General features: G+C 41.8%; 1 protein-coding gene across 1 annotated transcript in view; it reads left to right on the top strand.

Annotated features, from left to right (window-relative positions):
• The window catches only part of MGAM (maltase-glucoamylase), an 86,812-nt gene that overhangs the window by 31,963 nt on the left and 31,412 nt on the right, over positions 1-23,437 (top strand). The window contains exons 8-26 of the mRNA XM_044246742.1: positions 53-152; positions 1,875-1,987; positions 2,499-2,624; positions 3,846-3,977; positions 4,133-4,249; positions 4,479-4,592; positions 6,122-6,206; positions 7,642-7,759; positions 9,292-9,463; positions 11,087-11,203; positions 11,691-11,845; positions 13,309-13,393; positions 14,143-14,199; positions 14,745-14,869; positions 17,873-17,961; positions 18,627-18,676; positions 19,243-19,410; positions 22,281-22,433; positions 22,779-22,979. Of these exons, the coding sequence (XP_044102677.1) occupies positions 53-152; positions 1,875-1,987; positions 2,499-2,624; positions 3,846-3,977; positions 4,133-4,249; positions 4,479-4,592; positions 6,122-6,206; positions 7,642-7,759; positions 9,292-9,463; positions 11,087-11,203; positions 11,691-11,845; positions 13,309-13,393; positions 14,143-14,199; positions 14,745-14,869; positions 17,873-17,961; positions 18,627-18,676; positions 19,243-19,410; positions 22,281-22,433; positions 22,779-22,979 (2,277 nt within the window). The remainder of the gene's footprint in view (positions 1-52; positions 153-1,874; positions 1,988-2,498; positions 2,625-3,845; positions 3,978-4,132; positions 4,250-4,478; positions 4,593-6,121; positions 6,207-7,641; positions 7,760-9,291; positions 9,464-11,086; positions 11,204-11,690; positions 11,846-13,308; positions 13,394-14,142; positions 14,200-14,744; positions 14,870-17,872; positions 17,962-18,626; positions 18,677-19,242; positions 19,411-22,280; positions 22,434-22,778; positions 22,980-23,437) is intronic.

Raw genomic sequence — 23,437 nt, forward strand, 5'->3', positions numbered from 1 at the left:
GGGTTTAAATTATTAGATGGTAAGTTTTCTATTTTTTATTTTCTTTCTGCAGGAGGGATCTAATTTATATGGTACACAGACATTCTTCCTGTGTCTTGAAGATGCTAGTGGATTGTCTTTTGGAGTGTTTCTGATGAACAGCAATGCCATGGGTAAAAGACAAAAGGAATATTCATAAAAATGCATAAGAGCAATTTTCAGCGCAATGAGAAATGGAATGGAGCCCTTTAGGAATGGCTGAGCCATAGCTCAGGGACTCACATGTTCTTTGATTGTCCCATCCCTAGTTCATTACCTGTTGTTATATGGTAACCATATATAGGCTTTCTCTCCTAACTTATGATTTTCCTGAATCATAGCTCAGATTCAGGTAAACCGAGCAATTGTCTGAATATTTCATTCAGACAATACAGTGGTAGCAAGGCAAAGTGGAGTGGCAAGGGTCATGCCCTACAAGATCAGTTTGTTTAAGACCAAACAGTAACATCAGAGGATTCCAGAAAGTAGGTAGCTTCCCCATCTTGAAGGTTTAGATTGAATCAATGATTCTCTAATTTTTTTCTGCTTGCATCAGTAACAATGGATCTCAGTGGCAGTCAGTCAATCACCACAGGAGAAGAGGAGATGTATTAGAATCTCCCAGGGTTGATGGGATATTGATCCCTACTTCCTCTCAACTGAGAATCAATGGACTAGATCAGAGGTGCTCAAAGCATGGCCCACGGATAGTTCACAAACTGTTTCAGGTCTATAGTAAGATGATTATAGTATTGGAAAGTAAACATTGCTGTGGCAACCAAGTGCATTCATGAACCCTTGTTCATAGATACTCTTTGTGAGTTGTTCTTATGATCAAGAATACATTTCAGTAGATCTTGAAGCTTTTTATTCCTAAATGCAAACCAAGGCAATGGGGAAACTTCACCTCTGAGAATTGTGATTGGGCCTTAGGGGGATTTGGAGTTTATAATATAATCTCTGACCCCCCCCTTTTTTTTAAGCTTGGCTTTATCTTGAGTGAGATTCACTGAGGCTGGCGACTCAGTTTGTCCAATGGGTTACATTCCTGCAACGATGATGGGGTGTGAGGCAAGAGCAACAAGTTCTGTAGTTGTGAAGGTCAAGAAGAAACAGTTTCCCTCTGCCTTTGCCAATCCAGTATTTGGGGGTCTGTGAGTCAAATTGACAAGAGATAGGTTAGCAGAAGAAAAGACAGGTTATTTCCATGTGCAGCGTGGGTACACAGGAGAGTGCTCAGTGAAGAGTAACTTCTCGGAGGGGTGGTTAGGATTTGGGGCTTATATTCCAGCTATGCAAATGAGAGGGAGATAAGGGGTACTCATGGGAAAACACATGACTTTTTGGAAAGATAAATGAGCCCTTTGGAGAACAGTTGGGGGGTAGGATATTCTTGTGACAATGTCTGTTTGGTGATGGTGCCAATGTATTGTCTCGGAGAAGATTCTAGTTGCTCTGGGAGTGGGAATTTATGACAATTGAGTTCTTTTGGGAAGTCCTGCTTTTTGTTGATAAGGAATTTCAGAAGCTCAAATGTCTTCTGCTTAAAATAACTTCTGTGCTACAGTGGCTTAGTCTGGACCCCTTTGTGAAACTATTTTTCATGAAAGCGTGAGTCCTGACATGGGAATGAAGACACTCAAGTCACCAGTGACCAAAGTCAGTCTTGGAACAAATGCTTTGCCTTTCATGTGCTGTGATCATCAGAATGTCTCCCTTAGTATACAAAATTTGAGATTTTAGATTCACTTTCTTAATATTCAGATGATTGACGATCCTCCAGTCTAAAACTCTGCATTCATTACTCTAGAGTAAATTCTAATTTTTATTTTTTTTCCACTTCTAAATCTTGCAAGAGGTTGCCCTCCAGCCTGCCCCAGCTGTCACTTACCGCACCATCGGGGGCATTCTCGACTTCTATGTGTTTTTGGGAAACACTCCAGAGCAAGTCGTTCAAGAGTATCTAGAGGTAAACTTATGATACTATGACTACAACTGAGGAAATAAATCCCAAGAAGCACTAAGTGAAGTAAATTTAATATGCAGAAGTGAGGCACAAAAATCTGCTGTTGTAAGCAGCTATTATAAATCTACAATCACTGCTACTCCCAATGATTTATAAAGGGGCTAGGAAAATAGACTAATATTCCTACATTCATGAAATGGTGTGTTGGAAATTAGAGTAGATCATGTGCCCCCCAACCAGTGCTTACAACATTTTGTTAAAAATTGATATTTGCAAGGTGCCTGGGTGGCTCAGTGGATTAAAGCCTCTGCGTTCAGCTCAGGTCATGAGCTGAAGGCAGGGTCCTGGGGTCCTGGGATCGAGCCCCACATCAGGCTTTCTGCTCAGCAGGGAGCCTGCTTCCCCTTTCTCTCTGCCTGCCTCTCTGCCTACTTGTGATCTTTGTCAAATAAATAAATACAATCTTTAAAAAAATCAAGTGTTTGCTAACTTTCATTTCACATACTTCTTTCAGCTCATTGGACGGCCAGTCCTTCCCTCATACTGGGCACTTGGATTCCATCTCAGTCGTTACGATTATGGAACACTGGAGAGCTTGAGGGAAGTCATGGAGAGAAACCGTGCGGCAGGGCTCCCTTATGTGAGTAAGGCTTTAAGTCAACTCTGGAAATAAAAAAATTCCCTTGGGGAATAAGAACAACTGCTTACAATTTCTCTGCCCGAGTTATTTTTTAAGTACATATAATAAAAAAGATTTTTATATATTCAGAATGCTTGACTTTTTTGCTGCACTGGCCATTCCTTTTAGGAACTAGTTGTTTTTTGTTTGTTGTTGTTGTTTTTTTTTTAATAGGAAATGATACTTAGAGACCACAATTTGGGGGTTAGGAATACAGTCTGTGTCTGTTTTTCTTAGAACATTTTATTAGTAAAATTTTCTTATGCTATTGTATTGACTACATTTATATAATGTGTTTTTACTTGAGTTCTCAAAGCATTTCTTTCCCTAGTTTAAGTGAGCAAAACCATATAGTATATACATTTAAAAATAGAAATTTTTAATATTTTGAATGGCTAAATTTGAACATGTCTCTTCTGTCTTGGAGCATGAGGCTTTTCAGTAGGTGCAAAGGAAAAAGCCCAGTCATCTCTGGAATAACCCTCTTCTCTTCCCCACCCCTTTCCCTTGGAGGCAGGCACATAGGTCCTAGAGCAATGGTCTGTTTCATACAGGTAGAATTAGGAAAAAATAAATGCCAAAGAACACTGGAGTTAGAAGAGAAGCAACAAAACAAAACACGAGGCGTAAAATGCGGGAGATGTAGGACAGACCGTCTCTTCTCCCCTTCCATTTGGGGATGGGGTAGGATTTAGGTAGAGATACATATTTTTTAAAATTATGTTCAGTTAGCATATAGTACATCAGAAGTTTTTGATGTCATGTTCAACAATTCATTAGTTGCTTATAAACCCATTGCTCATCACATCACGTGCCCTCCTCATTACCCGTCACCCAGTTACACCCCCTGTTTTTGATAGCCTTAGTGATTTGCTGTGATTGTTGTGATTTGTTTGTTAGATTGGTTTTGAGTGACAGAGGGGGCCAGTTGACAAGGCCAGGTGATGCAGTTAACCTAGTTCCAGGGGTGAGGGTCAGGACTTAGGGACACAACGGGTCCTCTGGTTTTGAAATTACTGTTGGAAAACAAGCACTTAGATGCTAGGGACTGCTCAAGAACCTGGCTTCGAGCCCGGCATGCAGTCAGCGTGTATGGTGGATAAGAACAGTGACGATTTGACTGAGTCATTTGAACAGGGACTTTCCTGCGAGCTGAATTGTGGAGTTTGTGTATACTTTCAGGATGTCCAGCATGCCGATATTGATTACATGGATGAGAGGAAGGACTTCACTTACGACCCAGTCAATTTTAAAGGCTTCCCTGAGTTTGTTAAAGAGTTACACAGGAACAGTCAGAAGCTGGTCATCATTGTGGTACGGGCCATCCTCCTTTCCCCCTGGATCATCAGGTGCTGGCTCTTCCTTACCTTTACAGCAACCTCCCTCTCCTTCACCCCCCAATTCCCAGTCTCCTTTCTGTGCCTCGGAGCTTGAAGCTGGGTTCTTCATTGTGTTTTTTCTTTTCTTAGGATCCAGCCATCTCCAGCAGCTCTTCCCCCAGCAATCCCTATGGCCCATATGATAGGGGTTCCAGCATGAAGATATGGGTGAATGCTTCAGATGGGGTGACCCCACTCATTGGGGAGGTAACTAAACGGGGGGCCTGGGGACTGGTGACGGGGCTGTGGCCGAGTATGCGTGTGTACGCATGTGTATGTGTTTGCATGTGTTTAATTGTCTTGACACTTTCAGATGCCTTGTAGATGCTGGGGATACACTTGCCTCCCTGTCCCTTCATCCCCAGACCCCTAACAGCCACCTACCTCTATATTCATTTAATTGACTCTGATCAGTGTTTTTCTTTTTCTCCTGTAGGTCTGGCCTGGAAAAACTGTGTTTCCTGATTATACCAACCCCAACTGTGCTGTTTGGTGGACAAAAGAATTTGAGCTTTTCCACAACCAAGTAGAGTTTGATGGAATCTGGATTGTGAGTTCTTAATACTCTGAATATTCGGTGACTAATGTTCAGACTCTGTGTTTCTATATCATAGAGTCAAGGAACATGGCAGGAAGAGGAGGAGAAAAAAAGCACATAGGGCAGTCATTCTGATATTCTTTATCTTACTATTCAAATAATCTTACTGAAACATGTAGCTTAGAATCTAAATCAGATCATCAGGCCTGGAAGTAAACTCAGAATTTTTTTTTTCCTGAATCCAGCTTTTCTTTTAAAATGAATGAGTTAAAAGACATAAAAATCAGTCATATATGCCTTATATTGTCTCAAACTTATATTGGTTTATTCAGTTGCCAGCATAGCAAGCGCTCTTTTCTTTGGACGCAGTGAACAAATTGATCAGAACCAAAGTCCCTGGGTGCATGACAAAACTGTGGGGGTGGTAAGGACAAATGTCACATATGATATCAAATGGAAACAAATTCAATGCAACAGATGTTCAGCAAAATTTAGGGAGCTCTAGAGTTGAACTTTTTTCTATTTTTAAGAGAAGTACAGAAAATTTGAACAATACAGAAAGTTAAAAAGATGAAAGCAAAACCCCTCTAAAATGTTAACCAAAAACATCTACCATCGACATTTTGGTACGCATCTTCCCAGAACCCTCATCTGCCCGGCTGTTGGCATGGGCTTGCCCCCTCACTTTCTCTAGGTATGTATTTGTGTGTGTGTGTGTTTGTGTGTGTGTGCGCGCGCATGTGTGTGTATCTAGTGTGTATATATACATATATGTATGTATATAGAGATAGAATATGTGTTCATTCATAGCTGTATTGGGGTATATAGATAACATATAAGTTGATATATATAGAAGCATATGAATCGCAATCTTTTATCACCTAATGTTTTTGAACATTTTTCATTTTCCATGATTATAGACATAGAGCATTTTGAAGGGTTTTTTTTCAATTTATTTATTTTCAGAAAAACATTATTAATTATTTTTTCACCATACCCAGTGCTCCATGCAAGCCGTGCCCTCTATAATACCCACCACCTGGTACCCCAACCTCCCACCCCCCCGCCACTTCAAACCCCTCAGATTGTTTTTCAGAGTCCATAGTCTCTCATGGTTCACCTCCCCTTCCAATTTACCCAAATTCCCTACTCCTCTCTAACGCCCCTTGTCCTCCATGCTATTTGTTATGCTCCACAAATAAGTGAAACCATATGATAATTGACTCTCTCTGCTTGACTTATTTCACTCAGCATAATCTCTTCCAGTCCTGTCCATGTTGCTACAAAAGCTGGGTATTCATCCTTTCTGATTATGCCTCCATTTTGAAGGGATTTTAAGAACTTTCTCTGTGAAAGCTTCTGTGGGTAGAAAAGACAGGAACATCTATTTCCCTCCAAGTGCATAAGAACCTCTTTAAAGATGAAATATCTAGAATCATTTCTCTGATTTCTTAAAAAAACAAAAAAGGAGACAAGCATCAGTACAACATAAGGGGGAATGTTACTTTTCCTTTGTGGTAGTTTTGCTCTTTGTCTTGTAGGATATGAATGAAATCTCCAACTTCGTTGATGGTTCCGTTTCAGGATGTTCCACGAACAATCTAAATTACCCTCCATTCACTCCTAGTAAGTCTTGGTGGTAGTATAATTAAAGTGGCAATGCATATTTGGTGTTTTACATTCATAAGGATAGATATGAACCACCCGGTAAGGGAGTTTGTGCATAAGTGTACGTAGGGAGAGGAAGATTGAGTAATATATACAGAAAATTAGGAAAGAAAACCAAAGCACTCCAAGCTCTCCTAAATGAGGCATAAATTCAAAGGGGGCCACTAATCTTTCTACCAACAGGCTGAGCTGTTTCTAGGGCAAGGTCCAGAGAACATTTAGCACAGAAGCCAGAGGCTAGTGGTTAGTTGGTATTATTCTGTAGTGTGTGTATCCCTGGAGGTCAGGGCTTACTAGAATGAGACCATGTAACTGGGCTTGCTCTTTGGATGAGGGTGAAGTCTGGTGATTCCAAGAGTGTGAAGAACAGATGTGAAATGTAGGATGAAAAAGAAGCCAGGACCCATGGCCTTGAAGGCCCAAATCAGAGTCCCTGAATATACTAGTGAGCTCTGGCTGAACTCTGAACAACACCATCTCTCGGTATGGCCCCAGAATCCCAGCATTTGCTGTAGTTTGAAGACAGCTAGAGGCTCACAGATACATTTTATCTTGATTGAGCAAAGAACGAGGTGCTAGCATTATAGCATCTTGTGAAGACTTCCAGTGTGGTGAGGAAATAGGATATTGGGGCAGATGGGCCAGGGATTTGCATGGGGGTGAAACAGTTTGCACTTCATTCTCTTGGTGATGGAAGCTATTTATGTTGGTTCGTATAAGGGAATTAAGGTAGTCAAATTGTTTTAGAAATACTAATCTGGCGTTAGTGTGCAGTATGAATTCGAAGACCAATAGATCAGAAGTAAATAAGCTATTAACTGGGTGTGGTGCATAAACAATGAATTTTGGAACACTGAAAAAAAATTAAAAAAATAAATAAAAATTAAAAAAAAATCATTGCAGTTGTTAATATGCAAATGTAATTTGGATCAGAGTCAGAATGGTATAATGAGAGCAAAAAGAATAGAAGCATGAGAGAGAGTCAGGAGGCAGTCTTTTTACTCTCTTGTCAGTGGAGAAAAGGGGTGAACAATTAATTTACATTTTCATCCATTATTTCTATCCTTGGACCACATGGTTTGGCTCCGTTTGCAGAATTCGGATTAAGCCTCAAGTCTAACTGGATCCTCTGGCTTCTAAGTGCCTGCCTTGAGCCACATGAGCACCTACAGTGGAAGAGTGTGTATGGGGCAGCACAATTTATTTATATATCAGAGAAACAACTCCAAACATATAACCCTCTGACAGTCAGGAAGCTGTGTGATCATTTGCAGGTTGGCCACAATAGATCCCTGACTAGAGTGCCCCTGTTTCTGACTGTGCTACTGGGTAGTCCAGAAGCAGGGAGTGTGCCCCCGAGCCTCTCATTGACCAATTCCCTCTTCTGCCCCAGGAATCCTGGATGGGTACCTGTTCTGCAAGACTCTCTGCATGGATGCAGAGCAGCACTGGGGCAAGCAGTATGATGTCCACAATCTGTACGGCTACTCCATGGCGATTGCCACGGCAGAGTAAGACCACTGTTGCTATGGACTTCCTACATGATCAGATTACTGATCTTTGTTTGATGCCACATGTGTTATTTTTAAGAACACTGCAAGATAAATAGGGTTATTATACTGAATGAATGAAGAAACTAACCAGCACATAGGGAAGAAGGAATTCGGGAAGTACGTATGGAATGTATAAAATGAAAGAATGGATGAATACATGAATGGAAGGCTGGAAGAGATAGAAGTAACTTGACCAAGGGCAAGCAACTAATACCTTGTAAAAAGCATATTTTAAACCATTTTTGCATGAATCCAAAACCCATACATTTTCCTCTCTGCCACACTGTATGGGGTATGGAGGGTAAAGTAATTTACAGACTTCATGTGCCTCAGGGTTTTGGATACGGGTTCAGCATCCTTCTAACATGCTGTGTATAGCCTTGTGTGTAGACTCAAATTCTACAGTGGGGGAAACGTGCTGAGAATTTGCTCTACTGACTCTAACGGTAACAGCAGGAAGCCAAACCAAAGCCACATTCATTCATTAGCAAAGTCATGGTGTAAGTTTAGCCATCTTGAAAGTTGTTTGAAAAATTACAGAGCAAAAGTTTAAAAATAGACATATAGACTTACAATTTAAAAAATACAGATAGGAGTGCCTGGCTGGTGCAGTCAGTTAAGTATCCGACTCCTGGTTTCAGCTCAGGTCATGATCTCAGGGTCATCAGATTGAGCCTGCACTCAGCACAGAATCTGCTTGGGATTTTTCTCTCCCTCCCTCTATGGCTTTCCTGCTGGTGCTCTGTCTCTCTTAAAATAAATAAATAAATATTTTTAAAAAATATAGATGATACATATTTATAGTTACTTGTAAAACTACACATATGTATCTATACATTTAATGACCAAAGTGACTGTAGACAAACAAAAAGAGACAAAAAGACTGCCCATTGGCGTCTTCTGCCCCTGTAGAGATCCAGACATGTATAATTCTGATCTCAGGCTGATTTCATGGGTGAAGGGAGTTCTTTGGTAGGTAATCAGCTCACTTTGGGGTACCGGCTGAAAAGGTGCCTCCTCCTACTCCCCCGCCATCTTATCCCCCCTCGTGTCTCTACTTAAAAACAATTTAAGTTCCAAAAAGCTGTTCATAAATTGACTTATTGCATGTGTTTAAATCATGCAATGTGAAAGATCAGTGTATATGCATCTATGTAAAATTAAATTTCACCTTTGTGAAGGTGAAACAATAAAATTGTGTTGAAACAATTGAAATTGAAACAATAAAAATTGTACTTCTAGCAACTAGCCTTTTCAAGGCTGCTTTTAAAAATCTTGGAAATTATGGATTTAATGAGGTACATAAAACACCTTAAAATGAAGCAAAATAAAATGGGAACATATTCAACGGTGCAGTCTGCTTCCACAGCATCTCTAACCCTACTAGGAGGGAGTTAAAAGGCAATGATCTCGTCATTGTCACTGTATCTGAGGGGCTGAGACATGCTAAGATCACACACTGACTCCTTAAGTTTTCTCTCCCTTTATAGAGCTGTCAAGACTGTGTTCCCTAATAAGAGAAGCTTTATTATAACCCGTTCTACCTTCGCGGGATCTGGCAAGTTTGCAGCCCACTGGTTGGGAGACAACGCGGCCACCTGGAATGATCTTCGGTGGTCCATCCCTGGGATGCTGGAATTCAATCTTTTTGGTATCCCAATGGTGAGTCCACATCCCTACTTCAAGCCCCAGAAAGCCTCTTCTAGAAAATTCTCAGAGTATGACATTCACCTCTCCTACCCTTCCTGGCCCAGGGATTTAATGTCTTGAGGACAAAGGCTTCATCTACATCAGTATGGCTCTGATACTACAACATACTTTCCTGTAATGACTTATTAAGATAGAAAGTACAACCTTGAATTGTTATCGTTGGAATATTTTTTTCTATTAAGGTATAACATACACATAAAAAAGTACACGTATCCTTCAGTATATAGTTGATGGATTTTATAAGCTGAACACGTGTGTGTATCCAGCACCCACATGAGGAGACTTAACACTGCCAGGTCCCTAGAGCTGGGTTTGACATCTGTTAGTTAAATTGAACATATATATTTATGGAGCCGTTACTATGTGCCAGGTACTAAGTTATGTATGCAGGGTGAGGGTAGAGAAAAGCATAAATATTACAGAAGCACCTTCTCTTTCCTCTTATATAGAAAATATATAACCAATAATTATGATAAGCTAGGGACATGTTAATTAAATATTGAGGGAAATCCTGAGAAAGACTTATAGTTCTGACAAGATTATAAGGAACACAGGGAGTCAGGGCAACAAGTGAGAGGAAACATCACGGAACAGGTTGCACTTGAGTTTACCCTTGAAAAGTGGGCTTATTTTACCAGACTAATGGAGAGGTCATTTTAAGTTTGAGAAATAAACACGAGGAAGAGCAGTAAGGGGGAGAATTTGACGTGTTTATAAGGATTAGTTTGTAGGACTGGAGTGGAAAGTGATACTGGAAAGGTGGGTTGGAGCCAGGTTTTGAGGAGCGGCTAGCTGAGCTGTGAAGAGACCTTGGAGATGTTTGAATATGTGACTGATGGAGTCAGATTTAGGCTTTGAGAAGTTAATTCTATAGTGGTACGGTCAAATAATATTGGCAGTAATCTTAGTTCTACCCATCAAAAAGCTATTGTATGTTGGGGCACCTGGGTGGCGCTGTTGGTTGGGTGTTTGACTCTTGGTTTCAGCTCAGGTCATGGTCTTGGCATAATGGAATGGGGCCCCACATCAGGCTCCACACTCAGCAGGGAGACTGCTTGGGACTCTCCCTCTCCCTCTGCCCCCCACCCACCACCACTCTCTTTCTCTCTCTCTGTCAAATAAATCAATAAATCTTTAAAAAACAAAAGCTATTGTATGCCAAGTGTTTTACTTACATTATGTCATTTACTAAAACCCTGTGTAGCTAATTAACACCCATTTAATGAAACGAGGAAACTGAGGCACAGAAGGTTGAAGTAGCTTATTCATGGTCATCTGACAGTAATGAGTGGGCATAGGGGGAGCTCCTGGGTGGCTCAGTCGGTTAAGCATCTGACTCGATTTCAGCTCAGGTTGTGAGATAGAGCCCCGTGTCAGGCTGTGTGCTGGTTGTGGTGCCTGCTTAAGATTCCCTCTCCCTCTGCCCCTCTCTTAAAAAAAAAAAGAAGAGTGAACATGTGATGTGACCCAGTTCTGATCACATTCTATAAGCCTTCTCAGGGAAGTCCCTGATGGGAAGCAACGAGGGTGGGATAATGGAGGTGAGGTAAACATTTTGTCTGTGTGTCCTTCCAGGTGGGTGCTGACATATGTGGCTTTGCACTGGATGCCCCTGAGGAGCTCTGCAGGCGATGGATGCAGCTGGGGGCATTCTATCCATTTTCCAGGAATCACAATGGCCAAGGCTATAAGGTAAGGCTCCCAGGAGACATGATCAAAATAAGAGCGGGATCTGACTGCATCCTCACCAAGACATCAGGCGAGCCAACCTCCTACCTGGAGCTTCACTTTGACTAATTTGCAATTAACCAGGACCTCTGACATGCCATTAAAATGTTCTGCTGTCACAGAGTCTGGTTTTTGGTACTGCTGCAGTTAAGGAGATGGTTAGTCTGTGAAGGTTTTCATTAAATTTCTGTACACTCTGACTGCGTTGCTCATTTTGTTATGAGAATCAGATGAGGAAGTACTTCAGAATGATTGACATAACAGGTGGTGAATGGCACTTACTGGTGAAGTGATCCTGCCCACCTGTATGGCTCAGAGGCCCAGTTTACACCCTAGGCTCCAGGTCTTTGAGAAAGGACACTCCTGGGTTCTGATGAATGGGGTCTGGAGTTCTCCAGATGCTTCTGTCATTCACAGCCAGGTCACAGTGGCAACCTCTTGCTCCTCCCAGGCCCAGGATCCTGCCTCTTTTGGAGCTGACTCTCTGCTGTTGAACTCCTCCAGGCACTACCTTACCATCCGCTACACCCTGTTACCCTACCTCTATACCCTCTTCTACCGCGCCCACAGCCGGGGGGACACGGTGGCCAGGCCCCTTCTGCACGAGTAAGTTCACCTCATCCAGAGAGCTTTTGTTAATGTGGGCGGCAACATGGACTGTTTGATCAAATACAAGCGTGAATATTGAGACACTTTGAATGGTTATTCAGATACATGTGTATTTTTTTAACTGAGTTACGCAGCCTCCATACTGTTCTAGAGGTATATTTAAATGGTATAGTCTGTTCCCTTTTGGGGCTAGAAGTAGACTAAAACTTTGGGGCTTTGGGGTATTTTTTCTGCCACCAATTAATTCTTTATCTTACACAAATCATTTAAGTTCTGTAATCCTTCGTTTCTTGATTCTTTTTTTTTTAAAGATTTTATTTATTTATTTGAGAGACAGTGAGAGAGAGCATGAGCGAGGAGAAGGTCAGAGGGAGAAGCAGACTCCTCGTAGAGCTGGGATCTTGATGCGGGACTCCATCCCGGGATTCCGGGATCATGACCTGAGCAGAAGGCAGTCGTCCAACCAACTGAGCCACCCAGGCGTCCCTCGTTCTTGATTCTTAACTTAAATGTTTTGATAGTTTGAACAGGATGGTATCTTCTGTAATGCACTGTGTTCAGGCCCTGGGATGAACCTGTCGTTTACACCTGAGTAAGAATATTACAGAGGAGACCTTGGGTGGCTCAGCCAGTTGAGTGTCTGCCTTCGACTTGGGTTATGATCCGAGTCCTGGACTCCCTGCTCAGCGAGGAGCCTGCTTCTCCCTTTGCCTACTTCTCCGTCTGCCTACCACTCCTCCTGCTCATGCTCTCCATCTCTCTCTCTCTCTCTGGCAAATGGATAAATAAAAATCTTTAAAAAAAAACAATATTACAGAAGATTTCTAGAATTCCAGAATTTTTACTGCCAGCCAATGAGCATCTCCAACTTAATTCTGAATAAGGCCGCTTAAGAGGCTTTCCATATGAAAATGCAGTTAACTCCCTTAGTTGTCTGACATTCTAGGCTCTCAGGCACCTATCTGCTATTAGTATTATTATTATTACTATTATTGCTATTATTATACATTCATTATTTTGAGTCCATTTTTACCGCCTCCTGGAATCCCCTGTTAAAAGGCAGCTGCCCTAAAAGAGAAAAGAGCAGAATTTTAAATTATCTGCTATGTGCCATGATCACATTCAATTCCTTCTTGATAGTCTTCTGAAGTTTGGGGAGGTATTGCTTGTTATACTTACTTTATTTAAAGGGGCAGATGGTGATTAGACTTGGAGTCTGGATCCTGCCCAGCATTCATCTAACCGGGGAGAAACGTCTGACCAGGGAGAAGAAAAGGAGAGTGCCTGGGTTGAGGAAAGTGGATCTGCCTCCCAGGGCTCAGACGCAGGACTTGAGCAGGTGTCCCAGAATAATCCAGAGGGTTACCACAGACAGGTGGCCTGCATGTTTTAGGCAGTTGGGGGGAAGAGTTGTCAGGAAGCCTTGGCCCGGATATCAGCGAACGTCTCTCTGTCTCCAGGTTCTATGGGGACAGCAGTACATGGGATGTGCACCAGCAGTTTTTATGGGGCCCTGGGCTCCTCATCACTCCGGTTCTGGATGAGGTAAGTGTCCCACAGAGGCACTCGGAGGGTCTCTGCTTCTATTTCTGCTACCCTCCAAACTCTTCTATTCCTAGGCCCATTTATCTTCTCTTTATCCCAAGCCTGAGTCCAGCCTCCATGCCTGAAGTGGCACTGAGGACAGCGTGCTGAGGCTTGGGGAAGTTGGAGATGGGTTACATACGAGTCTTTTTTTTTTTTTTTTCTAACCAAGTTCCCAATAAGTGTGGAAGCATCTGCTGGTGGCTCTGGGTTTGGGAATGGTCCTATTCATCATCAGAGTCTCCTAGTAGATCCTACTTGCTCTATGAGGTAGAGGCAAAATGGAGCAGGGCCCAGCACTGTCTTTAAGGTTGGATGGAATCGGGGTGTGATTGTTGCCTCTGCCTCTTAGCACCATGTGGCCTGGGGCAAGTGCCTCAGCTGGAAAGGTGAGGTCATGAGAGTATCTGCCACCAGAGACAGGTGAGAGGATTACATGCGTTCATGTGAAGCTGGAATTTTTACCACAACATGTATTTTACTATTATTATTATTCCTAATGTGATTCCACTGGGATTTTCCCTTGTGTTGCAAATTATTGTTTCTATTATTCCTATTAGAAGAAAGACACGATTTCATAACAGAGAAAAGAAAGGCCACTTATGCTCTCTCAGTATATGGTAAAGAAACTCCCTTGGGAGTGCTAAGAAATCGATTTTATCCCCTTCAGAGGCTGGGTCACAAAGAACAATATTTTGTTTTAATTTCAGGGTGCAGAGAAAGTGACGGCATATATGCCTGATGCTGTCTGGTACGATTACGAGACTGTAAGTAACTTTGACTTTTCTTAACTCCTGAAGACCACAGCTGCATAGATAAGATGCCTCCCTGGATAGAGGAAGATCTAGCCACACCCTGAAGAATGTTTCTGTGCTGTTTTCTGTCATTTCGCAGCACAGTGGATAAAGTGAGCCTAAGTCACTTCATGTTAGTCATGAAGAGATCTGGGGGAAAAAAAAAAAAAAAACAAACCTTTTATACACTTTATTCAGCAGTAAGATAAGGGCAAATATTGGAGGGTCCGGTGGAGAAATTCAGCTGGGTCAGGAGTCAGCTAGCTTGTTGAAAACTATCAGTTCATCTAATAAATGTCAGATAGCCTTGGCATGACAGAAACACTCCCCCAAAGTCCCAAGTGATGGCAAAAACCTGTTCTTAATTTGTTTCCTTCCTCTCACTTGATTGTCTGACTAGACACTAAGTCAGCTTGGTGGAAACACGAGAGAGCTGTGGATAGCTCAGCCCATGGGTATGAGGGGGGTGCGAGTGTGCCACCCTGCCAAGGTGCTTGACGTGTGTCTGCCTGCACCAGGGGGCCCGAGTGAGATGGAGGAAGCAAAGCGTGGAGATGGAACTTCCTGGAGACAAAATCGGACTTCACCTTCGAGGAGGCCACATCTTCCCCACACAACAGCCAGCCACCACCACAGTGGCCAGGTAGAGCACGGCGGGAGTTCCCTTCTAGGGCGAGGCTGGTGACAAAGCTGGTCATTTCCATCCCCATATGTTGCCCATGCAGAAAATGCTGAAGCTTTCCATGGTGTGTAGGGAGGAAGGGGGCCGGGGTGTGCGTGACCCTTGCATTTCTGTTGGTCCTTTCTGAGGAAGTTGTGATTTACAAGATGAATTTTGAAAGAACTTACTCCCTGTCCTTACTTAAACCTCCTGCATTTCTCCTCAAAGCACACTGGCTGCTGGAGTGGTCTTCCTTCCTGGTTTTCCCAGAACCGGTTTAATTTTAGCACTGAAAGTTTCATGTCTTGGGAAACCTCTCAGTTCTGGGCAGACGGGGACTGTTGATCACCCTACCTGCTTGGCCAGATCATTCATCCATTGTGCTATGCTCTTGACTCATTCATTCTACTTCTAGGGAGAGAGAGTCTACTTTCCATTCCCCTTAATCTCGATTTCCCATTCCTTATCTCCCAGTGAGCCGTTTCTTTCCTGTGATGCAGAACAGCATACAAAAATTATTTGCTTGCTTCAAATCTCCTTCATATCACTGATTTCTCCTTTATGACTCTTCGATTCTGAAATTCTAGACTCCATCTGTACTAAAGACTTACACATTTCTACACATCTCTAAAAGTCTTATTTTTAATAGACTGGGAGTTCTTTGGAGGTTAGAAATCTTTTTCTTCTAAACTTTCCTTACTGCCTTAATTTTTCATATTGCAGACTTCTTATGATAATGAGGCAAAATTCTACATCTAACACCAAATGTTTTCTTTGTATCTAATTGTTCAGCTTCAGGCTGTTCTGCATACTGATACCAAAATTATCTTTCCAAAATGAAGATTTTTTTTTTCCTTGTTGTTCTCCTGTGTGGAGTCCAGATTCTTTCATGAGTAGGGTGTTCAGGCCAATCACAATCTAGTTGCAAGTTAATGATGCCTCTGGAGACATCTGAGTGCACGCCTGTAGACCAGCCATGCCCAAAGCTGATGTTCCCAGACATACCCATCTATTGGACAGCATTTGGGCTTCTGTACTTATTAGACTCTCCAACATCCTTTGCCTGGTGCATTCTTTTTTTTTTTTTTTAATTTATTTTTTATTTATTTTCAGCATAACAGTATTCATCATTTTTGCACCACACCCAGTGCTCCATGCAATCCGTGCCCTCTATAATACCCACCACCTTGTACCCCGACCTCCCACCCTCCGTCCTTCAAAACCCTCAGGCTGTTTTTCAGAGTCCATAGTCTCTCATGGTTCACCTCCCCTTCCAATTTCCCCCAACTTTCTTCTCCTCTCATTCTTAATGACTTTCCAAATTAAAGATTTCATTTGCAAGAAAGCTTCCTTAATTCTTCCAGCAGAGGGAGTGATGCCACTCAAAAACATTTTTTTTAATCCTTCTTTTGTATACTGTTCAATATTATTTTGTGCCTTAGCTGAGAAAATTCCATTGTCTAAAATCCTTTGGAAAGTCCAAATTATCGTTCATTGTTTTTGCCAACTTTCCCTCGTGCTGGCTTATTACCTGGTGTGTTTAGTAACGTTTTTGCTTTTCAAGTGTAATGATCTTAAGGATCCAAGTGTGGGTCTCATTCCTTCAGAGAGGATTTGCCTCTTTTCTTCATTTGCAAGTCAGGACTGCTGTCAACTTGAGGTCATCTGAAGCAGCATTTAAGTATCATGTGTTGGGTGGGTCTTTCAGGGTGCCTGGTGTCCCCCAGAATATTTAGTCAGCCATACTGCTGGAAGTGCTATTCTAGACTCCTGTAAGTCTTTTGACTTTTGTGTCACTCTACTTTCTGCCTTGAGTATGCAGTGAACCTGTTTAATCCTTCTCATAATATTTAAGCTCATCATTGGAGTTGTGATCTATTCATATTTGTATATCTTAGACTTGCTAAAAAACAAGAGCTATTTAATACATGTGTGTTAAAAGAGAGAGCAGGTGATTTGACTGATAACGGAACCCGCCTTGCATAGGGCACAGTGTGGGGCTGACCTGGGAAAGAGCAGAAAGTGTGACGTTAGTGATGGACCAGTAGGAGCAGGAAACTGGGAGGGGGTCTGGGGAGTGGTGACACAAGGAGAGATTCCATGTCAAATGGCTCTTTCTCTCCACCCATGTACTTACCACCTTTTTGAGCCATGTTTTGTGTTTCATATTTTAAATTATAAAGAAGATAACTATTGTGTTTTATATTCCTCTCTAAATGAATTAATAATAAATAATCAAATTAGGAAAATTGCTATTAAATAGATGGGATTCATTGTATTTTATTGCTTTCTGGGTAAAAATGGAGTCACTTTCTTTGTTAGGAAATATTTCCCCCCAACCATAGTTAAAACATCCCCTGCACAAACTCTAAAATTAGGCTGAACCAATTACTGTGTAGAATGTCTTTCTCTTCTAATAGTCTGTATTCTAAGTAATAGTTGCTTCAGCAACTTTTATAATAGCAATTGCAATGATTCTGACACTTAAATTCTTGCTTCTTACATAGATGTTTATTGCTAATGTTTGCAGTATTTCTGTCTCCTGTGACGTTACTGATTCTGGAGAAAGATGTGCCTGTTGTTTTGCTTTTGTGCCTGGAGAAAAGCCAAGCCATCTGCTGCTAGTAACCTTTCCCATTTGGAATCTGATAGCAGGGGCACCTGGGTGGTATAGTTGGTGAAGCATCCAACTCTTGGTTTAGGGTTAGGTTGTGATCTCAGGGTTGTGGGGTCGAGTGCCCTGTTGGGGCCAGCATTCAGGAGGGAGTCTGTTTGGCATTCTCACTCTCTCCCCCTCTGCCCCTCCTGCTTGTGTGCTCTCTCTCTCTCTCTCTCTTAAACTGATTTTGGTTGGGGTGCAAAAAAAAAGGAAAAAAGAAAAGAAAGGGAAAGAAAGCTGATGGCAACATTCCCAGCTCATTTTCATTTGGCAAAGTTCTTTGAGACGTAAGTGTTTCTCTCCTTCCTAAACCTTGTTTCCAACAGCCGCCGGAACCCTCTGGGTCTTATCATTGCCCTAGATGATAACAAAGAAGCAAAAGGCGAACTTTTCTGGGATGATGGGGAAACTAAAGGTGAGCACTGTTAATGATAACCTGCGTCTGTGAGTGACTCCCACTGGTCCACTAGCCAGCGGAGGAATCTCCCCAGGCACAGCAGCGCTATTCACTCAAGGGAAAATTTTCATGTGGGTTGCACTGTTCATGGTTAGTGGTAGACGGACCACAGATGGAGGGAAAACACATTTTCTACCTCTTAGCATGCTCCCCTCAGACAGGCAATATATACAGGCTCTCATTTTGTTGTCAACAGGCATCTGAAAAAGATGTTTTCGAGACTGTTCCTGCCATTGTAGATCTCTTCCCCCAAAATACTTGCGCACAAAAGTCAGTGATAGGAAACACACACCATGGCAGCGAGGCAGGGTGAGAGCGTGCTCTTCTCGTGAGCCTGTATCCAGACATGCTTCTTTGTGTATTCTTCTGGCTCCGGTATACTAACAACTCTCGGGGCCCAGGCTTAGGCAATAGGTTCACTTGAGGCATATGCCTTGGAAGTACTTGGAAGGGAATCATTTCAAGAGTAAGTAGGAATGAAAAGGGAAAACAGTGGCCTGGCCTTGGAGACTCTGTCTATAATCTTATCATTCTCAAGATGAAGCTTTCAGTACAGCCCAGGGGTGATGGGTTCTTCAGTAGTGGGCACGGCAGAGGCTGACTCCTCTTTCTCGCACTTCCAGATACTGTGGCCAATCAAGTTTATCTCTTTTGTGAGTTTTCTGCCACCCAAGTAAGTAGCACATTTTTATGATTCTTAGGTGTGGGCTTTTCTCTGACAGCTCATGTGTGTTTGTGTATGTGTGAAATTACATTTATGGCCTCATATGCCTTTATGACTGTAGGTGAGCACGTTTCTGGTTTCCTTTGGAAGATAAAAGAACTTTGTTTTTATTATTATTTGTTTTTATTTTAATTCCAGTTAGTTAACATGCAGTGTTATATTAGTTTGAGGTGTACAATATAGTTATTCAGCACTTCCATAGATCACCCAGTGCTTAGATGGGGACATTTCAATTTATGACTTAACTCCCAATAATTGAATCATCCATGTTGGTAAAAAAGAGACAGTGATATGGTTAAATCAAAGTAGTCAGACTTTTAAAAAAAATTCTCTGTGTGTGTTTCTTTCTTTTTCACTCAGGGGAGTATTAAAAAAAAATGTTTGTACTCCTTGAGCACATGTTAGTAGAGACAGCTAAGAGGCATTTGAAGCAGTTTTGGGTATCTGGTCTAGGATAGACTATTTGAGTGACTTGACAACCAATCATCAGAACTTTGTGCTTAACTGTTTTGCAGAACCACTTGGATGTGAAGATTTTGCAGTCGACATACAAAGACCCCAATAATTTAGTATTTAAAGAGATTAAAATTCTTGGTACCCAGGAACCTACCAATGTTACCGTGAAACACAATGGTGTCCCAAGTCAGATTTCTCCTATTGTCACTTATGATTCTAACCTACAGGTAAAAATTCATTTTGTTGAGATAGTTTATCAAGAATTTATAGCTTATCGTGTTCCTTCTTGCCAAAGTCATAAGGGTTCCTGAAGGACCAGGGCACACTCTGAGGTCTGGGGTGGGGAAGTCAGAGGGTTAGGAGAGAAAAAAAAGCAAGGGTTAAGCCAGAGCTAGAATGGATCAGGAAGCTGCTGAGAAGCTGGAATAAGATGGCTGAAGTTAGAAAGGCAAAGTGGGAGGTGGGATCCCTATAATTAAAAATTTGAAGTGCATTTTTTTTACTGTGTTCAGATACATAGATTTTTCTTTCTCACACAAACATTGTAAAAAATATTTCAAGTCAAAGACTCCGATCAGCTTAGCTAATGGCTACTCATTGGTTAGATAGTGATAAAAAATAAATTTTCATCAGTTGCAAAGAGACCTGATGCTCTTGAGCAAGTTGTAATCTGTTCCCCTGGTATCTTAGCATTTAAGGAATCCTTTCCCCCATCCTCCTCAGTTCAGGTCCTCCAGATGATCTTGGACTGGGGGGTTGTGGCTCAGCATGTTTGTGAGAGATCTTCCAAATTTGGAGAAAATAAGTACATCTGGCATTCGCCTATAATGATGTATTGATGACATTGGCCATTTTGCCTTACAACATACTCTAAGAATACCTATATTATAGGTATTATATTATAGAATTAGAAATAAAGCACAGTTGATCCTTGAACAGCATGAGGGACATTGAACCCCCCCCCATGCTATCAACAATCTGTAAGTAACTTCCGATTCCCCAGATCTTAACTACTAATAGCCTACTACTGAACAAAAGTCTTATGGGTAAACTGTCAATTAACACATATTTTATGTATCATAAGAATTCTGTACTCTAATCTTACGATAAAGCAAGCTAAAGAAAAGAAAATGTTATTAAGAGAATCATTAGGAAGAGAACGCATTTGCAGTTCTGTACTGTATTTATTGAAAAAAACAAACCAAACATGCATGTAAGTGGCCCAGGCAGTTCAAACCCATGTTGTTCAAAGGACAACTCATTGTATGGTTAGTTATGTGCACTGCAAAGTGCAAGCCATTTGAGAGGTGCATATATTTAAAAAAACCTTTTAAAAAAAAAACCTCAATAAATATTTGTTATATTAATTAATATAAGAGTGAAAGAATTGTTGGTGCTTGAATTTGGGTGGTGGGGAAACACAATTTATACACAGAAATCTACTAGGAAGGGGACAGACAGTCCAAACAACACAGAGGAAATATTTACTGACATTATGCCTAATTTAATGTTCAAAGTCTAATGGCACAGCTGAGCAAAGCTGTTGGAGAAGTCAGGGTTTGAGCTGGACTTTGAGTGAGGGTGTTATCAGATAGATATTCATTCAGCTAACAAGTGATAGGATGGAGCAAAATGGGACTTTGAACAAATTGGGATTTTCTTCTTCATGCAATAAGTTTAGAAAGTGGTCAGTAGCCAGCTTTGGTTCAATGGCTCATGGTTGTCAAGGTTAACTGGAAATGACAGCTTATTACCAGTTGCTGTGGCCCTATTACTACAGAATAAAAGAGGAGGCAGAAAGAAAAGGTGCAGGGAAGTCCCTTAAATCAAAACAAAGACTGGCCAGCAACTCCCAGTGGACTTGCACTTGCCTATTAAGGGCTACAGCTATGTTACACAGATTAAAAATTAAGTTCTTAATTATGAACTTTAATATTCTAAGCTGAAATAGTGAGTCAGAAGGGAACTTTTATATAAGGCAGGCAACTAGCAGGACATTCCACAAAAAGACATTCCATTTTCCTGGAAAGGACATTTGTCTAGAAAAAGTATGCAAGGTTGAGATATCAGAGTAGGACAATCTAAAGGTTGAGACTAGCTTGACATTGGTCTGTGAATGTTCTGTAACTGGAATACGAAGGAGATCAGTTTGGACAAAGAGTTTGTGGTCAGATTTTAGAGGATCTTAGATGCCAAAGTGCGATCTGATTCTTCAAGTGTGTCCTATGAATCCTTGAATCCAGGCTGTGCTATTATGAAAGCATTGCTTTGAGAGTGAGATTTGTAAAACAGGGAAATTTAAGGTGAATTCAGACTGAGAAAAGCCTGGAAAAGGGATGATTATCCTTAGAGTGTGATTTTTGTAACTCTGGGCAAATGAGGACCTGCACTATGGAAATTGCTAATTAAAAAAGAGATGAATATACACAGAAGATATTAAATATTGTAATTAGTGAGACACAAAGAAGCAAGGGTTCAGGTTTTGAGGCTTTGGTCTTGGAGAAATGAAGAAGTTGGGATGTTAAAAATGGAAAGAAATGTAATGATTTTTGCCAACTCTCCACTTTTGCAGTTGATGAAACTGAGACCCAAAGAATCAAAATGATTTGGCTAAGTTTCCCTAGTGGAATGGAGTTGAGAACACAAGCCACATGTCCTTACTAATGTTCTTGCCACCACTCCAGACCAAGACAGGACAGTGGGCTAGGGAATGGAAGGCAAGAACATAAGCTCGATTTTGGAAGGCCCCGTGAGCTCATGTGTGTTATGCTACAAGGGAAAACACAGGAAGGTCTTTTGTCCAAGTAAGGAAGAGGAAGGGGAATCAGGGAAAGAAAGACAATGAGTGATCACAGAAGATTTTATTTGGCTTAATTCTCTTCCAAATGTGGTGTATGAGATTCTGATAGAGTTGGCACATTTGCCTTTTCGTCCCTCCCCTCCTTCCCTGTAGCTTTCCTCCTAGAAGTGCCAGCGGAGTGCCACTTGGATTGTTGAGTCTTCTCTGGTTTCTATTCCTTTTTCTAAAAGAGGTTTCATATCTTGCAAGGACTTTGTCCTGGGGGTAAATTTCCTTGTCACTTGCCCATCCCTACAGGTTGCTCTGATCAGGGGAATCGATCTTATCCTGGGAGAAGCATACACAGTGGAGTGGGCCCTGAAGATAAAGGATGCAGAAAAAATAGACTGTTTCCCTGATGAGAGCGGTGCTTCTGCAGAAAACTGTACTGCCCGTGGCTGTGCCTGGGAGGTAACCGTACCAACAACATTAGCGGGTATCAAAATCCTTGACACTCAACCTAGACTTTCATGAGCATAGCATCAGTACCTATGTCACTCCTTAAAACCCATAGAAAGGCGGGACTTCCAAAGGAACCTGAGTCTGTATCTGGATATAGGGATAAGAGTGGGATTTTTTTTTTCCCCCAAATACTTTGCAAGGAGACCAGGAATTTAAAGTGATGTCCCTACCAAAGCATATATGAGGAAGTGAGTAATGGTCTGGCTTTATCTCCCTGTAAATGGCCTTTTCTAGCCCTTTGTATTTGATAATTCTAGGGTTGCATGCTGAACTGACCTTAGCTTTTCTTTCCAGGAACCCACTTCTCCAGGAGCCCCGTTTTGTTATTTCATCAATGATCTATACTCTGTTGGTGACATTCAGTACCACTCACATGGAGCCACCGCGACCCTGTCTTTAAAGTCTTCTCTCTATGCCTCCGCTCTGCCCTCAGTACCTGTGACCGACCTCCGTCTGCATATGACCTATCATAAGAATGACATGCTGCAGTTTAAGGTATGTGTCTGCAGTACCCATATGTCTCAAGTGCCCACTGGGCACTTGGCAGTTCCATTACATTTTGCTAGTTGAGGTCACAGAACCCTAAAATAAGTTTGCTTCTCTGAGCTAACCATGCCGAAGTATACTAGATCATTATCCTGGGGGCACTGAAAGACCACTGATGAACCAGTGCTGCCTGTTCTGATGTGCATTTGAGAAGGTCCCTGTGTCTACTGTAAGGAAAACGGTTGGCAGGACAACAGTGGGAAAGGAGAGGCCAGCCAGGAGGCTACCGGTTAGGGTGTCCTTGTGGGTGACCCAAGTGTAGACCAGGTATAAGAAAGGAGGAGGATGGTGGGAGAATTGAGAAGGTAGAATCACAGGACCTGGTGATGACTGCAAGTTGGCAGTGAGGGAGAGGGAGGCATCGAGAATGATTGCCATGTTTTGGGTGTGTGTGTCTATGTGGGTGA

The sequence above is a fragment of the Neovison vison genome, chromosome 4 (genome assembly GCF_020171115.1).
Source record: "Neovison vison isolate M4711 chromosome 4, ASM_NN_V1, whole genome shotgun sequence".
NCBI classification, from domain to species: domain Eukaryota; kingdom Metazoa; phylum Chordata; class Mammalia; order Carnivora; family Mustelidae; genus Neogale; species Neogale vison.